We start from the raw sequence: 19494 nt of genomic DNA on the forward strand, positions 1-19494 counted from the left end.
CTTAATGTCAAAGGTGCTAATGATGTATTTTCTTAGACATTAAAAATGTGTGGTTGGTAGCACTGAATAATTTCTCCATTTAGTTGTCAAGAATTTCTGATAAAAAAGACAAAACAACTTGACTGCATTGTGTAAAAATATATATTTATTTAACTAGTAGAATATAACAAAACAAAGAAAACAAAAAAAAAAACATGATAACATAAATTAATCTACGGTCCCTGCTTACTCATCCAGGTGATGACTTGTAAGTTCACTTCATCCAACAAAGAATCCTCTGACCTTCCCTTCACTGTCAGTCCATGGCTGCCTCCTTTTAGCCAGAAAACCTCAACTTGAGCTTTCATTTCTTTTACCATCCCATCAAAAAGATCCTGACCAAAGACAGAAAGCAAAAAGCTAAATCACTGATGTGGCACATGTAAGGTAATTAAAACAAAACAATAAAATTATACACTGCACTGGCGGGGACAATGAAATAATTACAATATAGCACATGTAGCATGGCAGGATATTGTCCAGTTTATATAAAATAGTAGAGGACTGGACTTTACAATAACAACAATGCAGTAATTCTGCAAGTTTCAACAACCTACTGAAAACAGGAAAGGAAAATACAATATATGTAAGATGTGAAAATATAATAATATAAATCATCAGAGCATACTGTGTATTATAACTAAATACATGAGAACAATGAGTAAAAAGATATGTAACTTAACAAACATACACATATGTAAATACAAAATGAAAATCCTACAACTGTATTTATGAAATTGCAGTCAGGCTAGAATAAAGATCCCCCGACCATGCTCACCCTGTCACACATGTTGTCCTCAGTGCCTGACACAAACAGTACAGGCATGCGTTCAGGTAGCCCCCTGAGGTCTTCACTCCGTTGCCGATGGGCTCGTGTCTGTCCTGGGGGGTGCAGGGGGAAAGACAGGCAGATGACACCATGCACTGCATCCTCTGATTCGTCACTCAGCTGCCTGGCTAAAGCTGCAGCAGCACGACATCCCATGGACCTGCCTGTGGACAGGTCAGAGATTTTGAGACAAGATATCATACTCAGTAGTGTTTTTTTAGTAAAGCGCAATACTGACAATTTTGCCAAGACCTGACAATGTTTATGCTCAGATTTACCAACACTGAAAAATATACTGATACTTTTAATTATATTGCTATGCAATGTGCATCTACTTTTCAAAAGTTTACCCATTATGAGTCTTTATATTTTCTTTTTATTTTAGTAGAAAGTCAACAGGTACAAAGCATCTTACACTATACACTTTTGTCTTTGAAACCAACCAAACAAGCAAATCATTTTTAATGATATTTCTATTTTTGTACTGTTCATTTAAGTTGGCTAGTTGCTTTTACACAGGTAGGTATGCAGTTACTGAAATGAAAAATCGTCCAGAGAAACCAATCACACCACAGTATTTAAAAACTCAACATGTCAGTAAACACATGGCAAATGTTTACTTATGTATCTATTTCATGTGATGTACAGTAAACCTATTATTGCTGCTTACCTCCAACGAATATGTGCTGTATGGTAAACTTCTGGAGGGATTTCAAGTAGTCCTGGGAGAAAAACACAAGTGTGTACTGCATCTCATTGATTCTGAATCTGTTACAGCAGCAGAGAAATACTATATGGATGAAATAGTGACCGCTATTTCCTGAACGAATGAAAATGCTTACCCACACAGCATGGTAAGCCTTCACTCTATAAGCCAAGTTTAAACATTTGCATGTGAAACGGAAACAAAGGAAGCCAGCTGAAGCCAAGGCCTGTGCCAGAGAAACCAGCTGTTTCAAGTTCATGTCTCCACCAGCCCCATGTGTGAGAATCACGGCTGTATGAACATCTTTCACTGAGGCAGGGAAACACAAGGCAGCATCCAGACACTTTGTCCCAAATGGCACCTTCACTGTGTCCTGAAAGTCAGTGAGCAGTCAAAGTTCACATCATGCAAGGTACACACACCCGTGAGTAAAAATGAATCTTTTCATAGTGAGTCTTTCAAACGATTTTTCTGACTGAATAAAAGGCAGACACCCTCCACAGCCTGACCTCTACCGCACCGCCAGCAGTTCTGGGACTGGGCTTCGTTCACGACAGCACTTTCTCCACCGTTAACTCGTTCATGATATGAGCAACATTTTCTAATAACGCTACGCCGTTTCCCAACGAAGTTCATTGTTGCGAGAAGCAATTAAAGTATAGCAACTATAACGTAGCATACGTATTATTATTATTATTATTATACTGAGCTAGCTAGCTGTGTGTCTTTTAGAGCACTATTTGTGGTCGCACTATATTTTACGGTACACTAATAAGCTGTAATAAGCCGTCTGGTCTCTAATTAGGGTATGACTGTTTTCGTTTACTGTCTAATAAAGAACATATTATTTCAGGTTTCGGTCTAATTTGATACAAAGTACGGCTTATTACGTCTCATTATTGTAAAATAAAGTGCGACCCTATTTGTTTGTGATGTCACGTTATTGAGTTCTGCCGCAAACTGCACTCTCTCGGGTTAGACCGCTCTCTATAGTTAATTTTAACTTCGTAAGATACCTCGTTTAAAGTTTTAATTTGCAGTTACTCATGTTAGACCGTTTACCTCGTCAAACTTGCCCATTACAAGATGTATCTTTTCTGAAATCCCAAGAGTGGACCCTGACTGCAAGTGACTGCCACCTGCTGTGTAGGAGTGGTCAGTACAGCTTTACTGAACGACTCTACCTCAGTGCTCCCTCACTTGTCAGCGATATAAACAGAGGCTTGGCTGGGCACACATGGTTTTCTTTTCAGGGGTCAGCTACAGAACAGCAGCCTTTTTGTTTGCAGGTCAGATGCTACAGAGTGAGAGATCCACCCTGTTCAACAGCACTTTAAAATACTAATTTAGGTTTTGCATATGTGTATACGCTTTGTGTATGTGTATAATACAAGAGTAGAAAAGAAAATCACTTTCAACATACAAAAAGACAAATATTTATTTTAAAAATGAGATAATGTGAGATTCATATCATAGTCATACAATTACTTTACACTCTGAAAAATGATTTGGCAGTATATCAGATATGAAGGATTGCTCTATAACTGGATGACAGGTCAATCAAAGTTCATCCTTTGCCTGAAAAAACAAACAAAAAGATTCACGTTAGGATCAGAAGGAGTGGAAAATGTGCCAGCTTTCAAAACAAAGTATTAGCTGGCTTTGTTTTAGCATGTGGGAAGAAATGTGTGCCATCAGGAACTGAAAAAATATAATTTATAAAATCCAATAAGAGCAGCATACGTACATATGTACAGCAGTTTACAACTTTCATGCATTCAAACTTGAATATTCACTTTGTAATCTAAAAAGTTAAATACATTTCATTTTTCATTCAAGTACTGTTTGCTTTAATCATATTTACTCACTCCCCTGTTTTTGTTTTGTTGCACCTGTTAGGGGGCGAATTTACATTATCATTGGTGACATCACATAATTCCCAGCATAGCTCCACCCACCTTCTACCTGACTAGAGGTCTAATCAGCCAGAGTAATTGAAAACACCTGCGTGGGTGTGCAGGGATTTTAATATATTAGTGACATTTTTATATTCAACTTGCATTCATTTAGTAAGGAGCAGTGGCACTTTACATACACCAGAGGGAGCCACACTCCATAGAGTGGTATGGTCTGTCTTTAAGCTGAGCGGTGCCAAGTTAGAAGCTATTCTGCTTTGTTCTGCTACAGGTTTGCCTTTCTGACGTAACATGATGTTTTCATTCAAGCCTTTGCCCACACTCCTCTCAATCATGTACAAGTTAGCAGGCAAATCAGTCAAAGAGCAGATAACTGAAAAAATCTCACTATATAGAGGTCCACTGCGCCACTTTACAAACTAATATAGGCCTTTTTTCATAGACATTTTGACATGTCACAGTAGGATAAATGTAAATAATAAAATTAATGATGGCTGAATTCCATTTAGCTGCTTCAGTTTTCAGTTTCAGGGTCCTGGTATTGTGCATGCTGGCTCGCTGTCACAGCTTACTGGGACACTTGAACAGAACAGAGCCATCGTAATTACAGGTGCAGTTCTGTCAATATCTGCCAGATACTGCTGCATTTTTCCAGATTCATCATAGCTTCTATTTTGCCTTTGAGTTCTACCTCTTCATTAGGCAAACATAAGTTGTACTACATCCGTGTTAAACAGGTTTTAATGGACATCCTTTACCCACTTGGAGACCGTGGTATAAAATGATGTACTGTATAGTGTTAGGCAAGGCAACAATTCATCGGAGTTGTCTTAACTGTATCTTTGCGAACAATGCAAGCTTGTGATTTACAACAGCTTTTGACGTCAGTGGGTCGAGACTCTACTGGTGTTATCCTGTAAACTGAGGTGAGGTGAAACAATGCAAAGTCACTCTGATGCAAGGGAAACTTAACGGTGTCCCTTACCCTCGTCCTGTGACAGGAACACGGGAACAGGTCATCACTGGGCTGCTCTACGAGCTCCATGCCTTCATGAATCTGTGGCTCTGTGACCTGGAGTTTGGCATACTCCTACAAGAACAACATTGAACTTACAGAGAGAATTATGACAAGCAGGGGAAATACATCCTGACAGCAAATATGCAATTAGAACACATTTCTGCATGATGTGAAACATAAATAAGGCCATACAGTGCCAATGGGATATACTTTGACCCCAGTGTGACGGTATGATGAGGGAGTGGGGTAATATTTTCTCATATTACTGTTGATACTTATTGTTTTAGTAGTGAGTTTTTCAATATATCAATTTATATAACTCTGCAAGTGTAGAAATGTTACCTGGAAAAGTTTGTAGTAGTAACAAAATATGCTGTCTCCGTTAAGATAATTGCGAGCAAACTGCTGACCTGCCAGTGCAATTTTCTTTGCCTGAAACACAACAAGAATCATAGCAACTTTTTTTTTTTTTTTTTAGATCACAGCAACACAGACAAGAGAACATTTACTCCATTCTGACAAAATGTTACAAAGTGATTTATGTTAATTCTTAAAGAGGCCAATAAATCAGCCTAAAGAATCCAGTGAATAGTATTTTACACCACACGTCATAGCATTTACTGCCACACATAATGCGGAATGTCCATACGCAATATCATCATCACCTCTTCATCGTGGTCACGAGCCCACTGGATCTTTTCCAGCAGGTCTCCGAGGTCCGCCCTGATTGGGATGTAGTGCTCCCATGGTCGAAGCTCATTGTAAAAATGCTCGTAGTAGCCGGAATCCTGCTTTAAGACCACACTGTCTCCTGCCAATAGGTAAGGCAGTCGATACGCTGCCACAGTGCCGTCGATGTTTATTTGGTACTTGTACTGGTGGTGGACATGGAATAGAAATGACAATTAACTGACTTTCTTCATAAACAACTTCTGAAAAACTGCTTAGTATTGCCAGTTACAATAACGTGAACAGTTAAAGCCTATGTTACATTTAATGGCAGAAAGAGTAAGTCTTGGCATACTAAGGCTGATCAAGTTACGGCTAATATGTTGTAAATTGTCAATTTACACATCCAGCAGAGACAGAGCTACATAGGCATCCCATCGGAGATGTCTTTTTGGCAACCTAGATACCTAGATGAGCACAGGTTTGGTCTGTTATCTCCAGAGAAAACTTTCCTCACCAGACACTAGTGTACTTCGGCCCTCTGCTCTTTTGTGCAAAGCAAATTGGGTACGCTCAGCTTGTCCGAGCTTGTTTGCTAAAAAATGCCTTACTATGGTTGTAAAACAATTATCTAAAAGCTGCAAACCGCCGCAGAGTTAAGTGTTAATTCTTACTGGGTCTGGCAGTACTAGCATCTCCTTACCATTACATGGTATTATTTGTTTCAAATGTTTTAAAGAAATTTGTATCTAGGACATTTTATTTATTCATTCAATCAGAAAGCAGCCATGCTGGAGCACTCTCACCTTGAAAAAGTCAAAGAAAGAAACATGTTTGACCAGCGGCCCGTAGAGGCTCTCATCATGTTTGAAGAAGAAGAAGTTGGTAAAGGCAGCATCTATCATGCTGGGGTGAGCCCTGGAAAGCTTGACCAGCTCCAGACGTTCCTGACGACTGTCCCGGCCCCTCCAAAAGGCTGTGGCATTCTTCTCTGGCCATGGTGGCCCTGTGTTGGCCTGCACTGACATCATGTCCAGACTTACTCTGTTCATTGGATGGACAATATGTTGTCCAAGTTATTAATCTTGAGTTAGTTACAGACTCACACATATATATACAGTATATACAGTAGATAATGACATGCAGAATCATAAGGCAGTCATTAAGACAGTAATTAATAATGTCATCTTATCATTTTACCCACATAAAGGATTGGCTTCATACTGTCAGCTTTCCTCCCTCAGTGCCTATAAATGATTTGTACCCTGGTGCATATACTGCTTTACCAGTTCACTGTTGCAGAGATCAGCAGCTACAGATGACGCTTGATCCTGCAGCACAAAAAGTCAACGTATACGTGATATGGAGAGCTGTTTTTCTGGCTCAGTCTAGATGTAAAATAAAATATTTTCTAGCACATTTATTTATTTATTTATTTGTCGTCACACACACACCTATCTTGCATAAATTCATGAAGCAACACTGAGGAAATAACGAGCATCCTGGAACAGGTTTATTTCTGTTCCATTATTCAGTGTGCGCTGTGACAGCATCATGGTGTGGTCTTTATCTACTATACTTATCCCCACTGTCATCTGCTTAGGGAAGAGGAGCATATTGTAAATCATCTTTATGACGATGATCCTGCTACTACAGGACTGCAATGTGTCCAAGCTGACTATGGCTCCCGTCCTCTACTAAGAAGCAAGCTACAAACTTCTCAGAGCCACCAGGCCCACAGGCAGTGAGTAGCTGATACTCAAAAGATACTTATACAGATAGTTATACATTAGTAGCACACATTGTAGACTTGATATTGCCAACTCTGCTGACTCCTTTGCAAACTCAGTAATATTTAGTGTGCACAACAGTTCCCAAATCTTTTAGCTTAATCCAAAACATGTTTGTGTTATGGATGCACAGCCTTGCCTTCCCATGGTCTCAAGGACAGACTCAGTCAGGTCATAGGTGGGCATGACAATATCTCTGGTATTGTTAGAGCCACACCAGGAAAAGATAGGATGAATCTTCTCAGTGGGTTTCCTCTTCTCCAGCGGCCAGTCACCCAGGTTAACAAAAAACTCCATATCAGGGAGCCGCACCTGGACATACAACACAACACCATAGAGAGAGAAACGGAGTATGCTTTTCTTTAACAATAGGAAGGAAATGCGCTGTCCATTAAAAATAATATTATTAAGAAAATAATATCACATAATAGAAGAATTCATGAAAATGTTGTGCATTCTTGAAGACTTTGAATCCCTGTAAAGCATCACAACCTCCCAATGAAAGGATAAATGCAATATGGAAGTGAAAAAAGCTATCTAAACTTCTGTCACGTCCTTTTTCTAGTTTTCTAAAAGCAAGTGACAAATAAAACATATTAATGGCGTATTAAAGATTCAAACTGTTCAAATGTTTCAGCATTACACAGATAGTTTAAGAAGTACTTACCTTTCGGGTGAGTGACAGGAGGATGGCATCCATAAAGATTCTGAAACCTACATGCTCTCCAAAAGTTTGAACGTAGACCTAAAGAGAAGAGAAAGCTGTATCAACACAAAAACATCACAGAAGTGTGCAGGAGTTCAGGAACAAACTTTTATGCTTAACTGCAAACTCCACCTGATGAAGACCATGTGGTATGGTTGAAAGCTCTGGAAAGCTAATAAGTGGACCTGAATTGGGATTGTCTTGTCTTTCGCGTTTTGTACTTTCATGCGTATTACGGGAGTTATTCCACAGTTACGTATAGGGAAAAAGACAGTTGCAGAAATGTGTGTTTTTTGGATTTTGCACAGAACCAATTTTGTACACAGACACTCAAAACAGAAAGTACAAATTACAATGGGACTGGAAATCACTGACAACTGATAACTTACTGGTTCTAGCACTGTGCCAATAGCGCTTTAGACGTATCACTATTACAGGTACCTGGACTGATGTCCACAGTGGTATTTTGAGACTGTAGCCTTGAACACCTGGTTGATAGACTATTCTTACAGGTGTGTCACAGAGCTCCAGGCTCTCCTGGCCAACTTTACATTATTACATGGCCCTAATAACTATTCAGCCTAAGGAATTCTACCCTTTATTACTATGCTACCCTTTGGTCATGCTGGTATTTGAAAGAGAAACTGGGGGATTTTTGTAAAATCAGACACAATTACAGACAATAGTCAGTAATTGTGGAGACAGCCTACTGTAGTTTGACTTCTTCACTGTTGTAGCTACAGTTAGACCAATATATCAGTTTGCTTACATCAGGCTGATACTGTCTGTTTGCTAAAAATAAAACATACACCCCTCACTTGGTGTTTAGCACCAGGCGAGTACTCCCTAAACCAGTGTTTTTTCATGACACCCCCCACCCTAACTGTAATGTGTCACAGGTGTGAGGTACCTTGTTGTCTTTAATAGTGTAGTGGCAGAGGCTTTGTCTCTGTCCAAAGCGCTGTGGGATCTCCCGCGAGTTGCGATCTGGGTCAACACTGGCGTAGAGGGCCAGGTCCCTGTCTATCTGGGGGAAGGACTGAGGACAGTGCATGTGGGCCTCCCATACAGAACCACTGGGCTGGGGACAGTCACAGCCCTCATGGTAGACTGGGCCTGTAGAGGAAAAACACAGACACATCATTAAGAAGATCCTTCTCTTTCACCAGCCATAAACATGTGCCATCAGTTACTGGAGCCAGAAAAACACAGATCTCATCCTTAAACACATTTTCCAGCTTGGATTGTGTTCTACCTTTGAGAACGAACGGTGACTTGGCAACATTCTTGTTCTTGAGCAGAACGTGGATGTGAAGGTCCGCGTAAGTGGCGTACATTCTGTAGCGCACCAGGAAGGAGCCATCCTGACGATCCAGGACCTGGATCCAAATCCTGGTGAACTGCTCCACTGGAGACACAATCTTCACTTCAAAGGTCTTCTCACCAGGTGATGTTGTTAAACTGTGAGGGAGACAATATGGAGAATGACTAAGAACGCTATTTCATTTTAGTGTACAAAATAAGCCATATATAAAACATATTTAGGTGGCTCATCAAAAAGATTTTTCTTCACCCAACAGTATGTACTTTTTATATTTTTGTTTATTCCTTTCAAAGGTCTCCATTTTTGTGAGGGTCTTGAACTAACATTAGTACTAAATAAATGAAGTTTTTAAAATATGACCATCTGAAGATAATTACGTATTTAAAACTCACCATAACACAGTTATTCTGATGCTAATTTGACAGTTGCTTAAGTGTTATTTTTACTTGCAAATATGATCAGGTAAAATAACAATGGCCATTATTTAATTATTGGATACAGAGAACGTGTAATTCGTTTAATTGAATGTGATACTTGCCCAAATATTTTAATGTAAAAGCCCTAGATTAAGATTTCCATCTGAGGGACCAGCACCTGAATTTTAGTTGCTGAATATTACTTACTCTAAACTGTAGTTTGGGGCGAGTGAAAAATCTGATTAGAATGAACAATGTAAAATAATTTTCCTACTTTCAAAGCTTTACGAGTGAACTTAATTTTAACCTTTGACAGTTAATGGGTAGGTACAGCATCTGAGGGAACAGGTAATCTACAGGCTTTATCTCACCACTAACCCATAAACAACGCAGTGACAAAGTATTAATTGTATTGGCTCTGTACTCCAGCACACTGGATTTGAAATGAAGCTTTGAGAGTGTTTACATATATACTTGTCTAAATGTTTAGGGTCATTGTCATGCTGGTCCCTTAATATAGATGTAAAAACACCCTAAAACAACTCATAGTCATAGTTTGATTTCAGATTCACAATTTAAATCATATTATTTTCCCGATAACTTCTGACAACACTGTAATTAAATAGAACAAGTTGTGCATTTAAAACAGCAAGTCTGTTGCTGCTGATATAATTTCATGGCTTCTTAGTATTGACATGCTGCTATTGTCTCTGTTGTGTACCAGCAGACAACAACAGGGTAGTTTTTTGTTGTAGGCATGAATGGAAGTGAGAAACTGATATCCATCTTGAGACCCAAAGCATATGTGAAAGTGACACCCACTAATGTGGGATATCTTGGGAGCTTTTGGATGAACGGGTTTATAGGAGGTTGTCTAACTCTCTCTCCCTGGGGCGCAAACTTCTGCTCTCTCACTACTGAGTTTAAAATTTCAACGTAGTTGCAAAGATTTACTACTTGTCCTTTCTTTGCAGTCATGCAATCCTCAGGTACTAAGAGAAATACAGTAACACTGCCCTGCTTGACTAAATTGGAAGGAGGTTATGTTTTCACCCCTCTGTCATTTTGTAACTAGGACATCTCAAAAACGACCCAAATATTACACAATATTTTTCCCAGAAATTACATTTGAAAAAGTGGAAGTTGTGTTATATTGAAGTTAATTCATTTCTTGGTTGGAATACCAGACATCTGGGCATTCAAGCTTAACAGAATATTATCCATTAACCTATTTTCTAAAAAAAAAAAAAAAAAAAAACACTGAAGAAAAGTGTAGGCAAAAATAAACCTTAATGTGGGCTGCACCTTTGCTAATTGGAGAGTTGTTAAGCATATATATATATATATATATCTTTGTCACATACGGTAGTTTTTATTACATTAATAGACACAAACCTGATGTCTTTTGGATTCAGCACAACCTGAATTATTTATTTAATTATTTATTTATTTATTATTTACCCAAACAAGTTACATAAATGATTTTCATATATAAAAACATATATATTTTATTATACCACCTATACCTTGCATACTCCAAAGTAGGATGCTACGTGGATCACTTGAAAGCAGCACTGCCAATAAAATTGTACATGTTGTTGGAAAAACGTCTTGGCTAAAACAAAGGCGGGTGGCAGGCCTACTTACTTTCTCCCCGAGCTGTCCACCGCCTGTATGTAGAAAAATCGAGCTGGAAGGACAATGTTTGCCTCCAGTCCAGGTCCCCATACCAAAGTTTTAGCAGCACTGGGTACCGAGTCTGCCTGAACCCCCGGGAGTTCATGTCTGAACAGATCCGGACAGAAGAGCAGCAGCAACCATGAAAATAGTCGGAGAGACATCACTGTCCAGCGTTGACTGTCCTTAAACGTTAGCCGTTACTTTTCTCCCTACAGAGGTTCACTGCCCAAACTTGCCATTGTCGGTTTAAAAATGTCCAAACAATAAGAGAATGGATAGAAGTCTGTAACGTCAGTTAACGTTTTAACGTTAGTTCGTTCCGTTTCCATTTGTAATAGCACAATTCAGCGGTGGCATTGCTAATGGCTTATATGTGGCTAACATACGCGCATAGTTGTATTATTTTAATATTTTAATATGCCTTCAGTGACACGAAGGTTACCGTTTAGCAAGTTACAAAATCTTTGTACAGTTTAGTAAACTATCTGCTGAATAAACAGGGGGCGGGATAAGCACGCGCGATGTAATGATGTGATTGGTCGCCACTCCACCGAATCTCGGTTTGATTGGCTGGATGAGGAATCTGAAATGAATGTGATTGTACAGAAATCCGGAAGTTCAATTCTTTGGTACATGCTGGGCGTGATCATACCGTCCATGGGCATGATGCTCATGATGCTGAGTGAATAGGATGGTACGGTGAATGTGGCTTATTTATAGGTTTATGCAGTGGCAATTTTTTTGTGATAAATTATTGGACGCATGGAAATGTATGGAGTGATTAGCTAATAAAAATAATGCACATAATCCAAACCTTCCCGTTCTCACTCTCCTACAATGTTTTCAGTGGTAGAAGAAGTAGTCACATCTAGAAGTGGCAATACCACACTGTAAAAATACTCCATTACGAGTAAGTCATGCATTGGAAATGTTACGTAAATATTACATAAATTAAGTTAGTACTCAGTGTAGAAAAATGTCCCCTTTTAGAGTTATATTTCTTATATTATTAAATTATTATTGCTGGTGCATTCATGCGTTAGTAGTATTTTACTGTTGTAGTTGGTCGAGATAATTAATTTGTAAAGTCACTATAGCTGTCAAATAAACGTAGTGAAGTAAAAAGTACAACATTTCTCAGAATTATAATGGAGTAGAAGTATAAAGTGGCATTAAATTGAAATACTCAAGTAACATATTTAACATTTCTACTTAAGTACAGTTCTTGAGTAAATGTACTGAAGTTACATTTCCACCACTGAGTATCATGATTTGCCAGAGTATGGAGGAATATACAACTGTAATGGATTTAAAATCTAAAGTCTAAAATTTTCTAAGCCCAAAATTACAAACAGCGACGTTTCTCGTGTTAGAAGAGGACACTCATCCAGCAGCTGATCCTTTGTAATTCAGCAGGAAACACCACCTTGTACTTCATAAGAGCAAAACAACAGCAGCTGATTCTGGTTGGGGGCCAGTGAAACAGAGCTCTCAACTGTGTACATCAATCAAGGTTTATTTCAGTTTGCTTTTGCATCAACATGTTTTCAGTTCTTTTTTGTCAAGTAATTTCTATTACACTAGTATAATATCAATAAGAACAAAAAGTGGTAGAATCCATTTAAATAAGACAAACTTTGCTGCCATCATTGAGAAAACCAGAGAAATGCCTTTTCAGGATACTACAGTGTGAAGAACTACAGAGTTCCAGTGATTTAGACAGAGCCAGAATACCAGATACAGTACCAGCAGTAACAGGTACAACATATACAGAGAAAAATATCCCAATAATGTCTTCATCTTATCGTTTTTTGTTTCACCTTTCTCCCAAGATTGAACTGTACAGTTAATATAAAAACCAAAAACATACAAACCAAAAACATACTAACAAAACACCCTGTCAGTAGAAGTCAGATTATTTTATTTATTTTTTTTACATTTTTTTTTTTTTGGTTTTGTTTTTTGTTTTTTTTGTGTGTTTTCTCTGCCATTGAAAGAACTGCACTGAACACAAATCTCATTGACGGTACAGAGATAGGAGAGAAATGTATTTTTTTTGACATGTTTAAGACACATCATTGAATCAAATCACGTGTAATTCCTGAAATCCACGTGGCACTACTTTAGGATTTCAGGTGACTTCAGTTTGGTGAAAACAAATGGGTTTTGAAGGCCATTTAAGCCTAAGGAACGCCTCAGCAGCCTGACAGGAAGCAGGCAGAAATGACTAGCAATGCAGATGGATTTCACTTGTGTCTGTTATTTTTTAGGTTTTGAGTGTATGTGTCACTGTGCATATTTTATGTGAGAGTGATCATGATCAAGGCGCAATGCTTCATATGTCTTAATGCTTGTGTGCAAAAAGGCCTGATGTTTGAGAGATGGATATCAATAATCCTCTGTTTGGTTTTTCAGATCAATTCAAGATACAGACAAATACACAAGTACAAAATATCCTCCTCAGTTAATGCTGTTTGCCCGTGTCATGTGGCTACCCATTTGACATGTACAACACAATCACAATATGATACACAACCATGTATCATGAAACATTTGTTGTTTTTTAACATACAAGAGCCTTCAGTTGAGAGGCCATCACCATCAAATATAGGACTGCGACAAGAGGATATCATAGTCATCAAGAACGATATTGAACAAAAAAAGAACATATTTGCCTTCAGTTGAAATCGTTGCAAATGTTTTACACATACATAGTTTCTTCACTGACTCACATCTGAACATCACTGAAAGAAATACTGTTACTTCTCCAAAACCTTTTACTGATAAACCACTCACGAGGGAGATGGTAGTGATTGAATGGAGGTGATTCGACTCCTCTTCGTACTCCCGCCACAAAGACAGTGACAATCATTTAAAGTGTTGTTTGTGATCGTGAAAAGAGGATCACTCAGGTGTAACGACATTAACCAAAGACTGAGGTGGAGAGAGATGGGAGGGTGTCGTTCATTTTTGCTTGCTTTGGCAGAGAAAGAGTCGATGATAGTTTAACATTTGTGGCACTCTCTCTCTCTCTCTCTCTCTCTCTCTCACACACACACACACACACACACACACACACACACAATCTAATGGCTCACTAAACTTGTACGTCTGACAAAGGCAGCTAAAGACTCAAATGGTGAACCAGCAACAACCAAAAAAATTAATAAAAAACACCCTCATGTTTTTTTTTCATAAAGAAAACTGACTTATTTGACTTTGATAAATGCCCTCTATGGCCAACTCCATGTACTATGTCTCATCTGTTCTGGTCAAACAGGAAACATGATATTAGCTCTTTGTTAGTTAGTTTACAGTGAGTGGATTCACTCATCTTGTTTTTTATGGCACGTGAATAGTATATAGGTTCATACTATAGATATAAACACACTGTGTCCAGAGTACGCTTTTAACTCTCTCAGCCTTTGCATACGTCTCACACCAATCTGTTCTCTGTTTTCATACAACTGTAGTTGGGGAGTGAGATATTCCTCATCATTATTTAATGCTTTTGTAAGTAGCAGCAGCCGAAAAGTGAAATTAAATTAGTGTGATTAGACTGTGCAGAGGTAAGTGTAAATACTACTGATTTGTGTTTGCACTGTGCAGCCCAGAGTAATTGGTAAGAACATAGTTTTAGCATTATTATAAGTGTGTGTATAGAAAGCTAACTATGTGCATCTATATTGTGGCAAGTACTATTTGCTGAGACTAAGAAAAATGTTTTTCAAATGAACCCAAAAGAAAAATTTAAAAAAGGGAAAGGAACACAAGTTTTGGCTTAATAGCAATGCAGGTATACATTTCCCTTTTTATATATAGTTTTTTGACAAATATTTCAAAAAATATAAAGTTTTTCATAGTTTCTGTTGTTGGCTTACATCATTAAATAAACCTTTATTTTTGTATCTCTTGTTAAAGTAGCATGCTGCTTTTTAATATGGCAGTTGGATATTTTTAATAGTCATCCATTTTTGTTTCATGCATTTCTTGTTGGTTTCTTAACTTTTGAGTATCTACACAGTGAGGTCCAGAAAACCCAACCATACACACACGCACGCGCACGCACACACACACGCACACGCACACGCACACACACACAAACTTGTTAGATATTTCCAGTTCCATCTTCAGTCCTTCATATGCCGCCATTCTCTTTCTGTCCTTATCACTACATGTCTAGACAGGGAACTAGCCCATCCACGTCCTTCAACAATGTGACAGCGCCTTACACATAGCCAGTCCAGAAGCCATAACGACAAAGTCACTCTTGAGTCTCTCTTTTAATTGCTCTCATTCGTAGAGTGAAAGTCCCTGTCCCGACATAAAGTTCCCAGCAGTCCAAGGGAAGCCTCAGCCCTCTGTCCTGCTATTAGAACTGGTACCACTTCTTATCTTTGCACTTTAGCATCAGCTGTAAAAAGCAAAAATGGTGAGGAATAAGTTGCCACTGATTCGTTTCCTGTATGGAACAGATTTATTTGAAATAACATTTTTTAAAAGTTTGCCAAGCATTTTTAAACATCAGTTTGGTATTGTTGGAGTAAATAAATGACATGGTGGAGAATTGGCGCCACCATGATGTCTTCTTTAGAGATGTGAAGTGTCAGCACGACTATATGATTACTAAGATTACTGTATGTTGTTATAAAAATGAGGTAAATATAATTGGAATAAGAACACTGGAGCTTGTTCTTTCTTTTTACATCATTATTGGGGTATTTCATTTATATAATAACTATAATGTAACTTAAAACAAACAAATGTTTATTTAACATTATTTTTACAATAATTCTGTAATATTTCCAAAGCTAACATGAACAAAAAATTCATTCAAGCATTTTTTTTCAGTTTCAGTTTACCTTTTCATTTTTATAACAGTATTTGTAAACACATTTTTTTAACTTAGATTATGAAAAATTGAACTAAATTATCAAAGTTTTTTTATCATACATTTGGTTGGGACTAAACATTTAGTTTGAACTTTTAATGATCTTGTTTTTACCTCATGAGCGTGTTTGGAGAAGGTTTCTGCACTGGTCATCATCAGGGCGGTTCGATCCTCCAGCTCCCCCAGCCTTTGGCCTCTCTCATCCAGAGCAATGCGGGCACGCGCCAGATCACCCACCACCCCACTAGCTGCCACCTTCATGCCCTCCACCCCCACCTGCCCAGGGATGTGCTGGGCCAGACTCCGAGAAGCCTTTCCAGCTGCTGCCTCACCAACTGTCGACAACATCAGGTAAAAAGGAAGGAGAAAATGACAGGAGGCAGAGAAATAAATCACATTCTGGGTTAATATTATGGCTATGATGCATTTGATAGGTCTTTGCTAGATGTATAGTGCCTTCTAGATATTGATTAATCAATGATATGACATGTGACATTTTTAGGCTTAGTACACACTAGAATGAAATCCTTCTTATAGAAAAAAAGATATGACAAAGAACGCACAGAGCTCCTCTCTGTCGAAGGTGTGGGCATTTCCTCCAAAGAAGCCCTTTAGAAAGCCTCTGTTCTGGGCTTCAGGTGTTTCTATTGGAGTAAACAGTTCACCCAGCATCTCCTGAAATAAATCAAAATGAAAAACAAAAAGAAGAAATTCTCAGCACAGTTTTTCTAAAACAATTAATTCCAATTCTGCACCGGAGACGTATTGCCGATATTTGTTGATCGTACATTTTGTCATCACTGAGGTAGGGTAGGGTGGGGTCAAAGTGCCAAGTTTTCTTCATTTTCTCACCTTTTGTGAGAACTGTCATAGCATCCATGCATGTAACTGTATAACAATGTTGGTCTTACTGTAAGTTGACTTGTCCACGTACACTGATAACTTCTCCTTAGTGACTGGGGAGAACCAGACCATAATCTGAGTACCTACTGTTGCCCATAGGTGGCACTATGGCAGCATCATGTCACAAGCTCCACTGACGTCTGTTATCATTAGTGAGGGTGCAGTGATGGCTCTTAGGAATAAACACATCTATGAATATGAATATGCCCATATCTACATGCACACACGTGCACGCGCGTGCACACACACACACACACACACACACACACACAAACACACACACACACACACACACACACACACATAGTAAAACCATATCCACACAATCAGCCCAGTGGAGTTCAAACCGCATTTGACAACAGTGACATTTCACTTCAATGGCCTGTGTCAGTTCTTGGTGGGAATAATGGCACCTGCTTCTTTACTGCACCAATACTTTTCTGAACTCAGAACCAAAATGTGAGATGAGGCAAATTGTCAGTCAAGCAAAATTAGAATGATCTCAATGTGTACATCATAAATGCATTGATAGCTTTCATAAAACCAAAAAGCTAAATTATGAGACATGTTGTATGTCACAGAGTTGTATAAACAGACAGACAGACAGATAGTCAGATAGACAGATAGACAGATAGATAGATAGATAGATAGATAGATAGATAGATAGATAGATAGATAGATAGATAGATAGATAGATAGATAGATAGATAGATAGATAGATAGATAGATAGCATGCACACACAAACTGCAGTGCTGACCTGCAGGTTGTCACACATCTCCTGGCTGTATGTAATTCTCTGGATCTCTGTCGGGGAGCTGAGATATAGTGCCTGCCCCCCGTTGGTGAAGCAAAAGGTTCTTGCAATGCGCATGTCTGTCAGAGGCAGGTAATTGACGTCCATCAGCGGTCTTAGACTGGGCAAACTGTGGGCAGAGTGAGAAGAATAAAAGATAAGTTAAATTAATACAAATTGTACCGCGCAAAGTAAACCACACCACACATCAGAGCCAAATTTGGGCAACACGATTATAGAAAAGATCATAATCATGATTCAAATCTTATCTAATCTCAGGGTTGTTTATCAAAATGTTTTCTCCATCTTTAGAGGTAAGAGATATAAATAAAATGGGACGGAGTTATTCCTACATAGACATTGTAGTTACATGACATGTGCATGATTTTTCTGCGTTGAAAACATTCTTGCTTGTAGCCAGAGGTGTATTTGAGAAACAGAGACCAGTTAGTTACAGCGTGTTCAGATTAAATACCAATAATTTAATCACACTATTCACAGTTTACCTGTGAAAAGGAAGCACTTTATTTAATGCATCAGCGCAGGCACTCTAAATGCAAAGTGTTAATATTGCACTCAACTAAGTCTGATTAATAGTCAAGGCCAAAGTTGTGTCTCAATTGTTATACGATTAATTGTGCAGCCCTGGTCTAAGCCAAATTTTTTGCAGCAGAAACAATACATCAAATCGAGAATACGGTATATCATGTCAGGTAAAAACATCTGAGTTTTCATTTAATTCTGTGCACAGACTCAAAACAAACATCTGATAAGACAGACAATAGAAAGAAACATGTACAAAACTTGCAGTTTGTCCCACGTTCTGAAAGCTGACGAGAGCTTGAGGTTATACCTGAGTGTCATGACGTGTCCGTTAGCACAGAAGCAGGCCAGGCACACACTGTTACACACAGATACCACGTCGGCTCGCAGTACAAAGGATGACTCTGTGATGTTGTGGACAAAGAGGCAAGACTGCGAGGGCATCAAGAATACTTTGGCCTGCCTCTCGGAGCACACCACAGCCAGATGTCCCTCTCCGCAGGTGTCCTGGGAGGATGATGGTGAAAAGTTGACTAGCTTGCGCCTCCGCGGTCTGTCAGGGTCCTCGGGGGCGTTGAGGTCGCGCCAAACCTCATAGGGGCTCTGAATGAGCGCTCCCATGCAGTCCAAGAAGCCAAAGCGCAGCACTGAGCCCTTCAGCATCAGGACCGTTCCTGGGAGTGTCAACAGAGGGAAGAGGGAAGGCATGAAGTCTAAAACTAAAATTTCCAAAGCTACGACACATTATCATGAGCCAGGAAGATGCTAAATGCAAACAATAGCTGCACACTTATCTCCATTACCAAACACTCTGGAGTGACACACATGAGGATTAATAAAGAGAAGATTTTCATTGTCATCAATCCTACTTGTATTGTTTCTTGTCTTAAATTGAGATGAATTGAACTTTACATGTAAAGTTAAGTGAGACTGTCACTATGAATGTTTGATGTTGTAAAACTATCACAAAAGGTTCACATATTCACATTTAGGAGCCTAGTATAACCTGTTATCTGCTGTTGGCTACTAAGTAATCCATTATTTACACATACACCTGAGTTTGCTGCCATTTTTTTTCAAATACGACATTTACTGCATAAGACACAATGCTTTTCTTTTTTTCCATGGAACTGATTCTGTGACCTTCCAGTAATAAGCTTGTTTTTTGTACGTTCAGGCTCAAGAGAACAACTGCTGCTTCAAAGGGCCTGGGGTTTTTGGTCTATTGATGTTTCTACTCTGAGTAGGAGACCTTTTTCCACACACAGCA

The 19494-nt window shown here is 38.8% G+C and overlaps 3 protein-coding genes across 18 annotated transcripts in view; all 3 read right to left on the reverse strand.

Moving 5' to 3' along the window:
- Nucleotides 1–123: 123 nt before the first annotated feature.
- tex30 (testis expressed 30) lies at nt 124–2855 on the reverse strand. 3 transcript variants are annotated; one of them, XM_044217153.1, is made up of 5 exons: nt 2637–2855; nt 1711–1947; nt 1539–1590; nt 818–921; nt 124–374 (listed from the first exon to the last, which is right to left on the reverse strand). In XM_044217153.1, exons 1-5 carry the CDS (start codon nt 2652–2654, stop codon nt 213–215), a joined length of 573 nt encoding a protein of 190 aa, XP_044073088.1. In that variant the 5' UTR covers nt 2655–2855; the 3' UTR covers nt 124–212. The 3 variants fall into 3 exon arrangements, with proteins under 3 accessions (XP_044073088.1, XP_044073087.1, XP_044073089.1); XM_044217152.1 differs by having other exon boundaries at nt 818–1032; nt 2637–2793; XM_044217154.1 differs by lacking the exon at nt 2637–2855 and adding an exon at nt 2084–2621 and having other exon boundaries at nt 818–1032.
- Nucleotides 2856–2994: 139 nt separating this feature from the next.
- Nucleotides 2995–11610, reverse strand: poglut2 (protein O-glucosyltransferase 2). Of its 2 annotated transcripts, none has more exons than XR_006380174.1 (10): nt 11061–11610; nt 8929–9134; nt 8584–8789; nt 7635–7712; nt 7107–7279; nt 5984–6221; nt 5174–5383; nt 4851–4940; nt 4476–4599; nt 2995–3152 (listed from the first exon to the last, which is right to left on the reverse strand). XR_006380174.1 is itself a non-coding variant. In XM_044217150.1 (10 exons), the coding sequence occupies exons 1-10, from the start codon at nt 11252–11254 to the stop codon at nt 3135–3137; spliced, it is 1518 nt and encodes a 505-aa protein (XP_044073085.1). In that variant the 5' UTR covers nt 11255–11610; the 3' UTR covers nt 2995–3134. The 2 variants fall into 2 exon arrangements, 1 of the variants encoding a protein (XP_044073085.1); XM_044217150.1 differs by having other exon boundaries at nt 4476–4580.
- A 983-nt stretch (nt 11611–12593) lies between these two features.
- The window catches only part of stxbp5l (syntaxin binding protein 5L), a 144652-nt gene continuing 137751 nt past the window's right edge, over nt 12594–19494 (reverse strand). For all 13 annotated transcript variants that reach the window (XM_044216931.1, XM_044216930.1, XM_044216934.1 and 10 more), the window contains 5 exons: nt 18535–18898; nt 17646–17811; nt 16548–16659; nt 16099–16319; nt 12594–15507 (listed from right to left, as the gene is read on the reverse strand). In XM_044216931.1, the coding sequence (XP_044072866.1) occupies nt 15466–15507; nt 16099–16319; nt 16548–16659; nt 17646–17811; nt 18535–18898 (905 nt within the window). In that variant the 3' untranslated portion in view covers nt 12594–15465. The remainder of the gene's footprint in view (nt 15508–16098; nt 16320–16547; nt 16660–17645; nt 17812–18534; nt 18899–19494) is intronic.

Source organism: Siniperca chuatsi, linkage group LG12 (genome assembly GCF_020085105.1).
Source record: "Siniperca chuatsi isolate FFG_IHB_CAS linkage group LG12, ASM2008510v1, whole genome shotgun sequence".
NCBI classification, from domain to species: Eukaryota; Metazoa; Chordata; class Actinopteri; order Centrarchiformes; family Sinipercidae; genus Siniperca; species Siniperca chuatsi.